The 16,245-nt window shown below is 46.1% G+C and overlaps 1 protein-coding gene across 2 annotated transcripts in view; it reads right to left on the minus strand.

Moving 5' to 3' along the window:
- Window positions 1-1,622: 1,622 nt before the first annotated feature.
- The window catches only part of IFT43 (intraflagellar transport 43), a 72,671-nt gene continuing 58,048 nt past the window's right edge, over window positions 1,623-16,245 (minus strand). For both annotated transcript variants that reach the window (XM_006015325.1, XM_025201819.1), the window contains exons 6-9: window positions 5,698-5,770; window positions 4,483-4,558; window positions 2,816-2,878; window positions 1,623-1,979 (exon numbers count right to left, since the gene is read on the minus strand). In XM_006015325.1, the coding sequence (XP_006015387.1) occupies window positions 1,869-1,979; window positions 2,816-2,878; window positions 4,483-4,558; window positions 5,698-5,770 (323 nt within the window). In that variant the 3' untranslated portion in view covers window positions 1,623-1,868. The remainder of the gene's footprint in view (window positions 1,980-2,815; window positions 2,879-4,482; window positions 4,559-5,697; window positions 5,771-16,245) is intronic.

Here is a 16,245-nt window from a genome sequence, read left to right on the forward strand (position 1 = left end):
ACATTTACCTACTGCGTGTGTGTGTGTTAGGGGGAAGGGGGAGAATGCAGACACTCCCAGTCTTTGTCCTTTCTCCCCATCTGGTTTCCCAGTTATCTGCAGGATTCCTTTACTTAAAAAATGAGCGTCTCCCTGCATCTGAGGGTAAGGCAGAGAACAACAGTAGGGATACTGCTTCTAACTGTATGGCCTGAACAAGATTTGGCTCTATTTGCTGTCTTTTACACACAAAGGGCAACTGTAAGCCAGGGTCAAAAACCCAGAGATTTGGGAAGCAGACCACAAAGCTTGAGGTGGGGTGTGGATTGCAGTTGTGTTGCGGGAGACAGTGCTTCTGTATGGGTTAATACATCAGTTTCCTGCAGTGCCTAGGCTGTGGCATGCATTGAGGCAGAGGAGGAAATCACCATCTGTGCATGCCTCCAACTGTACAAGTAAAGAGATTTGAAAGACTGAGGGCTCCAAGGAGCCATTTATTAGAATCACCATAGATAGATAGAAAAAAACCCCTCTTTGCCCAGTGAAGAATTTATCCCCTTCTCCCAGATCCAGGAATTGGCCTTTCCATTTATTCCACCACTCCCCTGCAGCCCCAAGCTATGACAGCATCAATTTCCAAGGTTATGCCATGGCCTTTGTACCAAAGGCCATGGGGTATGTTGCTGGGCCCTGCCCTGCTCCCCCTTTGCCTGAAGCATTATTTCCCAATGAGCTTGGCTATTCAGATTTGGTAGCAGGCTGCATTCAGAGGGGTTGTTGGCCCTATCCTACCCTCAGCACAATAGTAGGAGTGAAGTTCACTAAACAAGCATAAACCCTGCTAAGAAAGCCAGAAGTTTAGCCCTCCCCTAGGCACCTGCACCACACCAAAGGACATTTATACTTCCTCCACATGGGAGAAATTATAGTCAAATTATCTAGTAGCACCAAGTTTTGGAGGGTATCAGCTCAGATATAATGCAAAAGCTCCTCACAAACAATGACCAATGATATTATGAGAGTGAAACACTAAAAACAGCTAGATGGAGTCCAAGTAACCATGAGAGAGTGGTGTCTTGTACCAAAGAAACACCCAGTAGGGAGTTTCCCTGTATCATAGGAGCAGGCCACTTTCTTCCATGTGTGTGGAATAAACAGTATTTTCTTTGCAAATGGTCTATTGCCTGAAGCTATCTCAGCTCAGGCTGTGATCTCATCAGATTGCACAAGCTAAGCAGTGTTAGGCCTGGTCAATACTTAGCTGGGATCCCTCATGGGACCAGCCAGGTACTACAAGAAGTAACAATGGCAGCTTAATAGGTGATATTCTTCCCTCTGAGCTACTGAATAGCTGTACTCCAATCATGAGGCTAAAGGGCATGGGGCTGCTAGAGTAAGATACGTAACTGAGGTCCTGCCAATTTGTGGCACCTGTTGTGAGACTTGGATGGTAACACCTAGGGTCTTGAGCGAATTCATCCTGTGTCATCCCAAACTTTGCCTGTGCTTTCGATTAGAAACCATATCCTTTTTCACTTACCCTGCTGTGTAGTATAGCTGCTAAACAGTGGTCCCACTTAGAGAAAGAGATCCTTGCAGTAATTTGTAAGGTATTTTGGAATGAGGAGGGAAAGAAACAGAAGTGACCATTCATAGATAAATGATTTTATTGCATTTGGAATTATTCACTCTAGCATTTTGAAAGCAAATATTCATATTAAAAAAATACACAGGACTCCTCTCAAGCTCACTTCCCTATCAAGCTTTCACCTTGTTTATGTGGAATATTTCCTCAAACAAAAACAGTTGATAAAAAATAACAAGTGCTAATTATATACAGGAGTGGAGGGTGCAGGGCTGGAGTGATAGACAGCCAATACTCTGCTGTTCTAGGACAGACTGAGGGGCTCCTCCCTCTCAGACTGCCCCAGGTCCCACTCCATCACAAGTTCTGAGGATACCTCTGTGTAGAGATGGTCCCAGTCCCAGCAGATGTCATCCTATAAAAAGACAAGAGAGAGAAATACTGACATGCTACATGTAACACTTACCAATGTTTAAATGCTGCTAAATATTCAGGTTGGTCAGCTGACCTGCCCTACAGTATAGCTGCGATAGGTGGAAGGGCTACCACCCTATCCAGAGAGAAGACAGACAATTGTATTACCAGGGCTAGAAATGTGATTTCAGTCCCTACTACCACAGTTAAATGATTTTGACAAGGTTTTTGTAATTTTAAAATTCACCAAAAAAGGATTTAAATAGGTATGCAGGGTACAGACTAAACCAAGCATGGCAGTGAAGGGCTGTGAAATGTCCCAGCCCTAGACATTTTGATCAATGCACCCTTGATCCTGACCTGCAGAAACTCTGCTATTCCTGTCCAGTGCTAACCCCCACACAATTCTGCTGATGTGCCTGTATTGTGACCTACAGGGGCCTCCTGTTGCTCCAGGTCTGGGTTCCCCAAACACATCTCTCTGTCTTTGCCCTTCATTACTGCTGTGCAGTACCAACAGGCACTAATTATGTCTTGTAGATGGCAAAAATCAAATGGAGTATTGGTTCTGTAGGAAACTTGCACTGTGGTAAGCCAGTCTGCAATTATTGTTATTAGCTTTTCATGAGGGAGGGCCCAGTCGGAGGTGGTGCTACATCAGGCAGACTAAAGATTCTGGGCTCCAGAAATCCCTTAAATTGTCCATGGGGAACATCCCTCAGACTCTATCTATTCAGACAAAACCCCAAACTTGGCACCAACCCCTGGCCTCCAGGGAAAGGGAGGCCTACACAAGCAGCCGATTTCCCAATGTTGCTGTCTCAGGACAAGACTCACCTCTCGTACTTCCTGTTCGGGAGCCAAAACTTTGGTGAGGAGCTTCAGGTCAGTTTCTCCATCCTGTGAATGCATAACAGACCCTGGTCTTACTCCAGAAGGCTAGGTTTGGAACAAACGGATACCCCATTTGATGTGGAAATAGATGTTGCTAGTGACAAAGACAAACTCTTACTCTGAGGGACAAATGCCGCCTTAGGATTATCAGGTGGCATTTGGGGATGGGCAGTGCAGGGGGACAGCAAGAGAGCATACAACACAAAACCCAGTTTTGCAATAGTCACAATTCCAGTACCAGAGTTAGGATTACTTTGGTTTGGGAATTGGGAGCACCTCTACTGTAGGGAGCTGCCTGCAGTTTCTCCTCTGGCCACTAGTGGCCACTGTGCAGCAAACTTTGTTGGGGCAGAGCCCAGGCACAGAAACCATGCATGAAACCTCTCACCATTCATTACAGGGCAGGAATTGGGAGCTAATGAAGGTAAGGATCCAAGGAAGGCCCTTCCGCCTGCAAATCAGAGACAGGGGTCAGCTAAAGGACCTAGCAAGTAAAGACGGAGGGGAGGAACAGGGGTATCTGATAGTTTCTCAAGGGACTAGGGCATTGTCTTTTGCGTATGCAATCTGTGGGCATTTAGGGCAACTGTTCTTGTCACATCCGCATGAGTGGAAAAGGGGAGGGAGCTCAGAAAAAAGAAGACAGAACAAAATCAGAATACCTCATGATTTTTAAGCCAATCTCCTGACTTGGGGGCTCTGACTCATGACTTTTGAACTCAAGAAGTTGGCAATACTGTCATCTGTACAGCAGAAAGGCAATCATGGCCCAATGCCCTTGGCAATTATTCTTCTCAGGAACTGTTCTGGACACTTCTTTCCAGCTAGGAAAAGGTATCTACACCCAAAACCGGTAACCCAGCAGTGAGGCCAAGCTGCAAGTGGCTCAGATGCCAGGAGCATAACTGACGGAGCAGCATCTGAAATGGTCCAGGCTGAGGGAAAGGAGCTGTGCTGTGTCTAAGGCCCAATGAGAGGGGCAATGCTAGCTGAAACACAAGTAGAGAATGTGTTTTTGAAAGGTGGGTGTTGGATGAAAAATGCAAGAATATAATAAATAGCCATGTAAGATTCCTAAGTGGATACCAAGCAAAGAAACCAGCAGAATGTTTATAACTGCAGTGTCAGAGATACAACAGGACCCCAACATGTAGGGACAGGACCTAATCCACCTGTTGCAACCCATAAGTGTCTAAGTGTGATTTTGTTGCACCCTGTTTCAGTCACTGAAAAACCATTAACTAATTTACTTCTGTAATGCCTTCATTTTAGCCTTAACTGCAAAAAGAGCAACAGGGAAGATCTACACAATTTTTGTGTTAATGGGTTTTCAGGGACTAAAACAGACTGGTAGAGGATACCACTTAGACACCTAAGTACTAGATAGATGCCACATAGGTGAAATGATATCTGTTCACTAGTGTTCACTTGTACAAACTATGATTAATTACCCACATCAGGGAAGAATGGTACTATGTAGTCTTGGGTATTGCCTGGATGATGGTGTTGTGTATAGACTGCACTGAAACTCTATTTTGCTGGAGGAGGGTGGGGGAGGTAGGAAAGAGTTGCAGAATGTGTAATACTAGCTATTATACAGGGATACTCACCAGGGTCTGGAAGGCAGCGTACTTCATGAGGTCATTGTCCAGGTCACGGTAGGTCAGCACTCTGTTCACCTGGATACTGCAAAAGCAGGGGGGACAGGGCAAGAAACAGAACAAGCTAAGTCTGGGAGCAGCTTGAGCTTCTCTGGAGAGTAGTGGCACATGGATGAGAGCCAAGGTGCACACAGCTGGAATGTACATGTCTCCATACAGCAGTGGCTCTCAACCTTTTCAGACCCAGGTAATCCTCTACCACTTTTTGGAATATGGTGGCATCCCCAGATGAGAGCCACTGTTGATGCTGATGGCTTCTCAGCTGGGTTTTGCTGCGTCCACATAAAACTTCCCCACGTACCTGCTGCACAGACAGCCCATGCACTCCTGCTGCATTAGAGCTCTCCAATAACTCTAAAGTAGGACAAGACAGCTGGCTCAGGCTGTAGCCCTTCCCAGTCCTACATCCCTCCCAGAAACAGGGGTATGAAGGTGGAACTGTTCTGCATGCCTCTGTTTCATGGAGGAGCATGGTGGGGTGGGAAGACTGGAAAGGGTTACTGCCCAAGCCAGTTCTCCTGTCTTGCTTTCAGATTATAAAGAACTCTAATGCAGCAGGAGTGAGTGTGCACCACAACCCTGCATACAGGCTAGTCTTACCTGGCTGCCGTGGTAGCAACATTGCCTGTGTCTGCAACACCCCTGAAGGGGCCTTGTGGCACCCCAATTAAGAATGACTGCCCTAAGGAGATGCAATACATAGGGAGAGGAGTTGGGGCACATCTCACTCAAGTGATGTTTCCATAGCATAAAGTGAGGGTCTGAACATGGTGTATTATTAATAAATTATTAATATATTGTGCATTCCAATACTACCCACCAAGCATTAGATGCCACCATAGACAGACAAAGAGCAACCTTACATGGGGCATTTTCTCTGTCCTGAGATTTCAATTTAGTCTCAGCCAGGAAATTTTAATGTCATTTTTTGCATGTTTATAGGACACATTGCAATTTCTTCTTCTGTGCAACAAGAAAGAACAAGCTGGTACCATTCATCTTGGAGCTGCACTATTGCAATGGATAGCATCAAATACTGATGAACGGGACATATGTTATACTGTGCAGAACACGAGATAACATGGAGTAGAATGTCAGTCTCTCCTTCCCACTGCTGACTAGTGCTGTGACTCCAGACTTGTGGCTGCATGCCTGTGCTATTACCTGGGTGGTGCTGCTACTTGCATGGCAAGGTCTTCTTCCTGCACTTCCTCCAAGTCAGGTATCACTGGAATATCTGCAATAGGAAAAGATGGAAGCCACATGAAGAGCAGGGGAGGTTAAGTTCTTTTGCCACACAGGAGAGAAGGAAGGACTCTGCCCTCACAATACACGGAAAGGAAATGTTCACAGCTTTCTCCTTAGTGTAGGAAAATTTTGGCACATTCATTTTGCACTGATTAAAAACTATATCATTTAATAGACAATCAAGAAAATAAATCTCAGAAACCTTTGTTCCCATGGAGGGAAGCAAAGCTGTTTTCACGAAGATTTTAAACAGTTATGGATTCTGCATTCGGAAGCTTGACGATTGCACAGTTTGATCTGTGTCAAGCCACACGGATGGATCTGCTGCCTACTAGCCTTCAGCCTATAAGAGAAGAATTCGATTCCTATAAGAACTGCTGTTATTTGCTCAGCCCAGTCTCCCATTTCATTAGAGACAAAAATACCAGATTTCCTTTGGAAAACAGTGGTTTAAATGAAGTAGGAATGTGTTTTATTCAAACCTGATATTTAAAACAGGACTGTTCCTTAGGTTTAACAGTGGATTCCCCTTTCCAAGATGCTGTTTCTCTTGACATGTATTGCCCATGGCTGCAAATATAGTTCTGATCCCTGGAGCTTCTCTCCTCTAGGGTCTAACTCTTCTTCACTCAGCAACAGAGTCCCTCAATTACTGATATATACTCTTTCAGGCTCTTACCAGAGTTCCTCTGTCCTGATGTCACTGCTTTCTCCAAATGCCATTTCCCATTGAAGTTTGGCTTAGGGGTCTTGGCAAATAACACTGGTTGGACAATTTCCAACAAAAACAGGGTTTCATCTGAAAATATTAATGTGTTTCACCTAAAATGTTTTCCACAAATACTGCATCTCAACCCAGAAAAACATTCTTGATTGGCTGTTGGGGAGACTGTTTCCAGAATCCATGGCTGAAGGGCAGCCAGATATGCAGACTGTCTCAGGGCTGGGAACCAGGGTAAACCATCATGCCAGGGCTTCCAGGCTTACTTCTATGGAGAGAGGAGACTGGAAGACCCAAGTACCCTGGATCAAGCTGGGGCTCTTAGGCCATTTAGGGTCCCTGCCACTGAGCAGAGAAGGCCTGTGATGAGATTCCAGAATTCATAGGTGTAGAGCAGCCCCACAATGCCAAATGACCCTGGCTTTCAGATGCCCAGGCCATTTGCCTCTCAGTGCTCCCTTTTTTGTGGCTCCAGGACACTAGAAAACAGACCCGCTAATAAGGTGCTGCTTACTTATTACTTGTAATGCCAGGAGCTTTGTGGATCTTGATACAGGCCCAAGTGCAAGATGCCCACTACAGATGCAAGAAGAAGCAGGCCCAAACACCTCTGAACAAACAGCAAACCAAAGAGACACATCTAGGGGTGGAGAAGCAGGCAACAAAACAGAACTGCTCACTGCTAACTGCATGTTCAACTCCATACGAGGCCCTTCCCTGGTTCCAAGAGCTCCCAATCTAGAGAACAGCCAATGAGAGGTAAGAGATCTGCACCTCATTGAAATGCTCCAGGACTGAGGATACCCAGCTGCATTACTAGGCATGGAATGGGAAGGGGCCAGAAAAGGAGAAGAGATCAAGTTGAATGTCATGGAAAACTTCCTGCTAAGACCTGCTAACCTAGGGTCCCACCCTTCCTTCTCAAGTTGTGCAGGAGACACCTTGCCTTATTTAAGCCTGAAGTAGGAAATGATTGAAGGTGGCCTTGCAGAATTCCAGAATTCCTCTAGGATTTCAGAGGTAAGAGCCTGCTGCAGTGGATCCCAACTATGAGTTTGTCTCCAGCCTACTCTTCAGACCATGGTCACGGATACTCCAGTTGGGAGGGAAGAGGAAGGGGTAAGAAATGGGTAAAAAAGAGGGGAGCAGAAAAGTCTGGGTGTAAAGATTCCCCCCCCCCCCTTAGAACAGTGAGACTTGCAGAAGATTAGCTGCCTTTCTCTTAGGCAGATGCCTGGGCTCTGGGCAAGCACCTGGAGTGGTGCAGAAGCAGGTCAGGAGGAGGTTAGGTGAGGAGCGAACACATGACAAAGTGAATCAGTGCAGTGCTTCTTTAAAGGCTTCAGAATCTAGCTGGAAGGCTGCTCTGGTGGCCCTTATTCCTCAGGCAAGGGGGCACTGGGTGGTTCAGCACTGTGGAAGTTTTACATTCACCAGTAGCTTATACAAAACAGATGCCTCTAGGGGCTGGAGCAAGTAAGATGCTCCTGGCTCCAGCGGCAATGCTGCCATTATACTGTTGGATCTCAACAGTTGGTTGTTTCTGCCCAGTTTGCAGCCCAGGCTGAGATGAATATTCAGGAGCTAGAGAGGCAGTCCCACCTGTGGAGTTTGGGGCGCAAGACAGTCTTCCTGAAACCCTCCTTCCCCTGCTTCTTGTCAGTGTTTGCAGCCCCTCATAGCTCCAAAGGGTACTGCTCCTGCCTACCATCCAACTCAGCATCCCCACAGGCTCCCCAGCCCTCCAGCAAAGGAGGCAGCACTGGCCCATCTGCAGCAGGGCATGGGTCAGCCCAGGCCTTGGCGAGGTGGCTGTTTGGAGCTAGCCACACAGTGGGATTTCTCACTAATTGGCTGCCTGGTGAAAGGACTGAGCAGGACAGAGGCTGCTGTGAGAGCCAGGCCAAGGCAAGAAGCAGTGACAGCTTGGACGACCTCAGCAGAACTACGCCATTCATCTCCCCAGCTGCCCAACAAACAGGTGCCCATAGAGCAGCTTTCAGACAACAGCAAATTTCCTGAAGACCTTTAAAGGGAAACAGCAGTGACTGGGTCTGATCCAGCCTCCAGACTGAGGAAGGCTGCAGTCAGATTCCACACAGTAGTGTCATGGTCTTAGACAAGGCCATCACTTCCCCCAACACAGAGTCTGCCTTTTCTTGCACTGGAAGCTGCCATTACTCTGATTCTTCCCAATAGGCCACTAGCTGACCTTGTGACAAAGTGCAACTGAGGGACAAAAGGACAAAAGCACTTCAGTAAATGGCAAGATTGACTTTGAGGGGTAATTATAAGAGCTGCCGTCAGCTGAGGGATGATATGGGGGACTGAGTCATTGTGCAAAAGGGGAAAAGACCAACAAGGAGAGGAGGATGTTGTGGCTGACTCAAAGAGTAGGGAACGGTGGGGGAGTTGGGAAGGTCAGCCTACAAGTAGGGAGAAGACACTGAACAGAGAAAAAGTCAGGTTGAGTCGCAGACAAAGTGGACTTGCAGGACCACTCTAACAGCCCACCTGAGGGGGTGGGACTCCCATGGCTGAGCTACCAGAAAGCAGGACTGGGCAAAGCTCTGGACGAGAAGAGGAGATGAGAGGGGAGGGGAGAGTCAGACCAGGAGGGACACAGATCTCTAATTTCTCTGTTTCTCTGAAGTGCTACTCCTGTGGTTCAGGGGAGCTCAAGGCTTTTTGAGAAGTTTTAAAGTTAATTCTATGCTTTGCTAGAAATACTTCCACAAATACATGCCCCCTATCTGGGAAGCCTGTGGAGCTGAATGTTATACCAATGAAAAAAACTTCCTTAGCAAATAATAGATATGAATGAAAGAGTACATAGGAACATCTCTACCCTCATCTACAGAGCAGCCCTTTTCTGAGCACCAAAAGTGAGCTGCTTCTTCACTCTTCCCTGTGGTCTCCAAGGGACAGTAAAGCCGTTTGCCCCCTTGAAGACAGCAAACTGCAAGCTGAACTTCCCTGTTTGTTGCTTACTTGGATTCCTGCTCTTACTGGGTCCTCTCTCTTGGATTCCTTTGGCATTTCTTGATCCCCTTTTGTTGCAGATGACATTTAGGATCCAGGTCAGTGATGCAACTTCGACCCTTCAAGTTCCCAAAGAGTTTTACAAACAGCAGAACCTGCCAGACTGGCCAACAAAGGTCCAGTTCTGTCTCCCACTGAATTCCATGGGAAGACTCCCAGAGACTTCAGTTGACTCAAAGAGGTGGTACAAGTCCTGCCTATACATCTCTGATTTATTTAGTCTATAATGTGCAAATCTACCCTGCCTTCCTGATGAATCTCCATGTTTAAGAGGACTTCGTATCTGCACCCCAGCATATAAATACAGAAACATTATATCAAACATACCAACTTCAATACAATAGGGTCACTGCATTATAAAGTGAATCTAGTTTTTAGAGGAAAACAAAGGGCAGCATCACAATATCTGGAAACAAAACCATTCACTATAACATAATGCAGGACAGGGTGTTAGTTGGGAGGGTGGCTTCTTGATTGTCTTCAGCCAAAATCTGCCAATTTCAATCAAAAAAATGCAGACAAACCCTTGCAGCTGGGTGGAGACCTTGGTAACCAGGCTACTGCTCAGACAGAACTGCTCCAGCAGCTGCAATCTCTCCCTTCTTTCATCCTTTTCATCTCAGAGGCCAGAAATTAGCACACAAAAAATTACAATATGCACTACAATAAAATGCCAGTTACCAATAAACAGCAAAATCAAACAATATAATAGGAAAAAAAATCAGCCATATGGCATTTCTCTTTTCTCAGTCTGGTTCCCTGGACTCCTTTACATAACTCATGAAAGTCTTCCCTCAAATTCCTCTAGTCTCTCTCCCTTTTACCATGGATAATGCACCTACTGCACCCAATGCTCCTTCCTGGTGGGAGTGCACCTGGCTCCTCTGGCTGAATCGGTTTAGGAAGGGAGAATAAAAGAAAAAAGAACTCCAGCAGATTTTTAGCAGACAGAAAAAAGGGGAGAAAAGAGAGAGAAACAAGCAGGTGTCTGCATCAAGTCAGGAAAAAAAAACCTGAAGGTTCCCCACACATTTCCAGTGATCTGAAGGGTAAGGAAATGGAGCCCTTCTTCAGCAGGTGCATTTTATTAACAGTTGTATCACAATAGCCCCAGTTTGACTGGGGCTGCATTAAGCAAAATACTGGCCGGATACACATGGTAACAAACAGTTCCTGCTTCAAACAGCTTTGCAGCTAAGCTATAGCAAGATACAAGATGGAGAAAAGCAGAAACAATGGAAGGAGGATGAGGATGAAGGGTGACAGATCACATGGTCACAAGAGTGGGAGCCTGAATAGTAGCTATATAAAACTATGAAAAGATAAAAGACATTAAAGATGACAATAATCCATGCTGCACGCACAAAAATGACTTTAGGCTTGGGAAACATGACCTGTGAAGAACTGCTGAAAGAACTAGGTTATTTAGTTTGGAGAAGAGACGAGTGAGAAAGGATTTGATAACAGCCTTCAAACACCTGAAGGGAGATTATGGAGATAGATTATTCTCTGTGGCTATAGGGGACAGGACTAGGAGACACGGACTCAAGTTGCAGCAGAGGCAATTTAGGTTGGAGATTAAAAGGAACTTTTTTTTCTATGAGGGTGGTCAAGAAGTAGAACAGGCTACCTAGAAAAATTGTGGAATCTCCATCCTGAGAAGTTTTCAAGAGCAGGTTAGACAGACACTTGGCTGTGATGGCTTAGTCAGGGAGCAGATGGCTGGACTAGATGATCCATGAGGCCCCTTCAATATCAAGGGAACCCTAACAGTTCACACCAATCGGATCATGGGGTAAAATTCCTTCCTGACCCCAAATATGGCGATTGGTCTGACCCTGAGCAGAGGGGCAAGAGCCTCTAACTGGGAACCTCCAACTTTGTTCCTAGAAGGAGAATCAGCACACCTGAGCTGAAGTCCCCAGCCTTAGCTGCAGTCAACACCCAGTGCCTCTGGGGAAGCTTAAAAACACCCTGACACATAACAGAAAAAAGATGGGGGATGTTTCATAGTTTCATAGTTTCAGGGTCGGAAGGGACCTAATAGATCTTCTAGCCCGCCCCCCCGCCAGGGCGGGAGAACAACCCAAAAAACACAAACAAAACCACTCACCCTAAAAACAAAAACGGGACTCAAAGGAGTCCAGCCAGGTAAGTATCCAGCCTCTTCTTAAAGATCCCCAGGGTAGGGGCCAGCACCACCTCCCTTGGAAGTTGGTTCCAGCTCCTAGCCGCCCTGACTGTGAAGTAGTTTTTTCGGATGTCCAATCTGTACCTCCTCTCCATCAACTTGTGCCCATTATTCCTTGTTATGCCAGCAGGGGCTAGGGGAAACAGCGTCTCCCCCAAACCCTTCTGGTTCCCCCTAGTGAGTTTATAGACGGTCACCAGGTCCCCCCTCAGCCTTCTCTTGTGGAGGCTGAATAGGTTCAAGTCCCGCAGTCTCTCACTGTAGGGTCTGCCCTGTTGTCCCCGGATCATGCGGGTGGCCCTCCTCTGGACCCTCTCCATGTTGTCCACATCCCTCCTGAAATGGGGCGCACAGAACTGGACACAATACTCCAGTTGTGGGGAGGGAGGAGCAACCAGCAAAGCCCAGAAGCTTGGACAATACCCGTGGTAGAAAATAGGCATAGCTAAGCCTACAGCACCCCCAACCAGTGGCTGTCCAACCTCTTGAATAACTCCAGTGACGGAGAGTCCAAAACTTTCTTGGCAGTCTATTCCACTGCTTCAGTATTCTCACCCGAAAGAAGTTTTTCCAGATATCCAATCTAAATTTATTTTGCTGCACCTTCAAGCCACTGATCCATATTCTCCTCTGCAGTGAGTGAGTAAAGTTGCTTTTCCTCTTCTTCATGGCAGTCCTTCAAATATCTGAAGATTGCTATCATGTCCCCCCTTAAGCACCTTTTCCGCAAACTGAACATGCCTTTCCTCATATGGCTTGCCCCCTTCCAAGCCCTGGATCATCTTTGTTGCCTGCCTCTGCACCCTCTCTAACTTCTCCATGTCCTTTTTTTAAATGTGAAGCCTAGAACACAATACTCTAGAGGAGGTCTAACTAGTGCCAAGTAGAGAGGCACTATGACCTCCAATGTCTTGCATCTAATGCTTCCGTGGATGCAGTCCAAAGCTGTATTCACCTTTTATGCAGCTGTCTCACACTGCAGACTCATAGTGAATCTGTGATCTACCAAGACTCCCAAGTCCCTTTCTGTGGAGCTGTCATCCAACCAGGTGTTCCCCATTTGGTATTTGTGTTTTTGATTATTTCTCCCAAGGTGTAGTACAGGGACAGGCAATTATTTTGGGCAGAGGGCCACTTACTGGAGTTTTGGCAAGCCATCGAGAGCCGCATGACAGGCAGCCCAGGGCAGATAAATATTAATTTTCTAAATATTTTAGGGGCCCCACAGGCCAGACAGAATGGCCTGGCGGACTGCATCCAGAACCCTGGGCCACATTTTGCCCATCCCTGGTGTAGTATCTTGCATTAGTCTGCACTGAACTTCATCCTGTTATCTCTAGCCCAACTTCCCAATCTGTTGAGATTCTTCTGAACTGTGCTTACCTCCTCCAATGTGTTCACAATCCTTCCCAGTTTCATGTCATCTGGAAACTTGCTGAAAAAGCTTTCTATGCCAGCATCTGAATCACTAATAAACATGTTGAACAACACCCAGGCTAGACCCCTGTGACACTCCACTTGAAACCTCCTGCCATTCTGACATGGACCCATTAATAATTACCCTTTGCGTATGGCTATTGAGCCAGTTGTCTACCCACCTTGTAGTGGTTTCACTTAGCCGACATTTCTCCAATTTGTTTATGAGAAGGTCATGCTGAACCTTGTCAAAAGCCTTGCTGAAGTCCATGTACACTATATCCACAGCATTCCCTTCATCCACCCAAGTAGTTACTTTCTTAAAGAAGGAGATCAAGTTTGTTTGACACTATTTGTTTTTCATAAATCCATGCTGGCTGCTTGTGATTAGCCTTTCCTCCTCCAGATGCTTGTAAATGGCCTTCCTTAAGATATGCTCCAGTAACTTTCCAGGTATCAAGGTGAGGCTAACTGGTCTGTAGTTTCCCAAGTCCTATTTCTTGCCTTTTTTTAAAGAGGGGCACCACATTGGTCCTTTTCCAGTCCTCTGGCACCTGGCCTGTCTCCCACGACTTCATGAAGATCATTGCCAAGGGCTCTAGATCTCCTCTGCCAATCTTCAGGATCCTGAAATGAAGCTCATCCGACCCTGCTGACTCAAATTCATTCAGACACAACAAAAGCTTTTGGATCATGTCTTCTGTTATTTCCTCCCTCATCTTGCTCCCTTTCTTATCCAGATAATCCCTATTAGATGTCTGGGTTAATTTTTTTGTGAAGTCTGAAGCAAAGTAGCTGTTGAGTAGCATCTCCCAAGTCCTGATCAAGTGCCATTTCAGTCATGCAGCCAGTTACATCACCTTTCAATGCCACCCTAGAGCAATTCAGCTACTCTCCCTGGAATCACAACTTCAAGCAACTTGAGACAGATTCTGAAACTCATCATTCCTTCATAGTGAAAATTTGCTCCCCTTATTTGTATGAGTTTCAATGGTCAGTCCAGCATGAAAGCACCTTGTACCAGGGACTTGATTGTCTTTTCTGTCCATGCAATACCATGCACACACCCAATGCTAAAGAGACTACAAAGTAAAGACTACATGGAGGGTGGTGGTCTTAGAGGATGGCTGATCCTTTCCAAACTCACAGCAGAGCAGAATTACGGGCTCCTCACCATAACAATGAAAAGAACCAACTTAGATTCCTACGTTTTTATAAGCAAGCAACTTAAACAAGAGATAATTATAATTTCTCTACTGCTGCAAAACTTTGTTTTACTGAATGCTGTTACCTTCTGCATCACGTTTAGGGAATTTTAAACAGGCAAATGGAAGAAGGTCTGATTGAAGATGAAGTTAAGTGAAAGAAATTGGTCTCATTTAGCACATGACAGGATTCATCTGTGTTCTCAAGTCCACTGAGGTAGCATCATGGGCGTTTCATATTCATGAGCTGCTGCGACACTGTGTCCCCTCATTTACAAAGCACCGTGTTCAGCAAATTCCGTCCCTGTGGACACTCTGTGCATTTCATGGTCTTGTCAGAGACACATCAAACACTCCAGTAACCAAATACCAGAAAATGGCTTTAATTAGTGCATCTCAATGCGATAAATAATTTTTTTCCCTCTAAGTGGAAAAATGGAGAATAAAAAAAAGCAAAGTGGAAAGCAACAGGCAAAAAGCTTCAAAAACATAAGGAGCAAGGGAGAGAGGCAGCTTCTGCTGAGCACACAAACAAGCTTGAAGCCTCTTGGAAGGTTTCTTGTGAGAGCAGCAGGAAAGCAGGGGATAAAAGAACACCTCTCTGGACCCCTAGTCACACCATTTTAAAGGGGTAAAATCCACAGGATTGAAAGTGACCTGATGTCAATCAAACGGCTGATCAGGATCTTTGTCTGTTGTCTGTAGGGAGAGCAGAGGGTCGAAGAGGATCAGGGAGCTGCCACAACAGTTGGGGCATAGCCCAAAACACCTGGGAAAAGCTGACACAAAACAGCACTAGGGTGCACCTTGCTGAAAGCCACAGTGAGAAATGGAAAGATAGTAGCAACACACAGGCTGGCGTGTGCAAGAAGTCGCTATAGGAAAAGTGCCCCCTGACTGAAGGCTACAGAAGAGTCTCATCAGCAGTCCCTTGATATTAAGGAGCACAACGTCAGTTTTACAGTGACATGCTGGCAGAGAACAAGGGTAACTCACTGTGTTTTTTCTCAGCCTTCCAGTTTAGGATGCTTCTGCCAACCAAAGTGCTGGGAGAAAAGGTGGACTAGGCTACTATGCCTTGGGGCCCCTGCAAGCCCCAGAGAATAGCATAGGTCATGTAGGCTGGGACAGTGTTGTGGCTGATGCTTTTCTGGGTTGCTTGCCTAGTTGCAACTTTGCCTCCACTGGACAGGCCCAGGGAGCCTGAAATCCAGGGCATCTGCTGCTTTCGCACGTGTTGCTACAGACAAACCATGTCTTTCCCATTTTGGAATCAGCACTGAATGCTCATTGCCTGGATGCTTGAAGGAGAGACTATAAATGCTGCAATGCTGCTGTGGCACAGGTACAGTGCAGCAGGGCCAGACAAGAGGTCTGGCTCACTGCTGGGTAACTTAGTCAATAGCCCTTGTTATTCAGGAGGTCAGTCTAGATAATCTAATGCTTCCTTCTGACTTTATGCAATCCATGGCCTTGAGACAAATACTTTCCCCTATATGTCTGCCATTGGCAGTACCAAAAAGACAAAATCAGGGACCTGGATTACGGCCTGTGCTGCTGGAATCCAACCTAACCCTGACATTAGCAGGGCACCACTGTGAGAAACTCAAGGTCCCAAGGATAGATCTATAAATTACCTACTGACCGCACAGATATTCCCGTCTGGGCTCTGGGCCCAGTTCTTAGAGATTTCCAATTTTCTCCTCTTGAAGGTTGTTCTACATTCCCCCTGTTTTCCTGCCAAAACATACCAAGGAAATAGTGGGGCAACATACTAGAAGGCATAAAGTGTATGAGGGAGGTGAACGAGGTGAACTCAGAAACACAAAACCTGCCTCAATAATGCTGGGGATGAGTGATTTCATATTAGAGTATTAACATGACAGGGA

The sequence above is a fragment of the Alligator sinensis genome, unplaced genomic scaffold (genome assembly GCF_000455745.1).
Source record: "Alligator sinensis unplaced genomic scaffold, ASM45574v1 scaffold280_1, whole genome shotgun sequence".
Lineage (NCBI taxonomy): Eukaryota > Metazoa > Chordata > Crocodylia > Alligatoridae > Alligator > Alligator sinensis.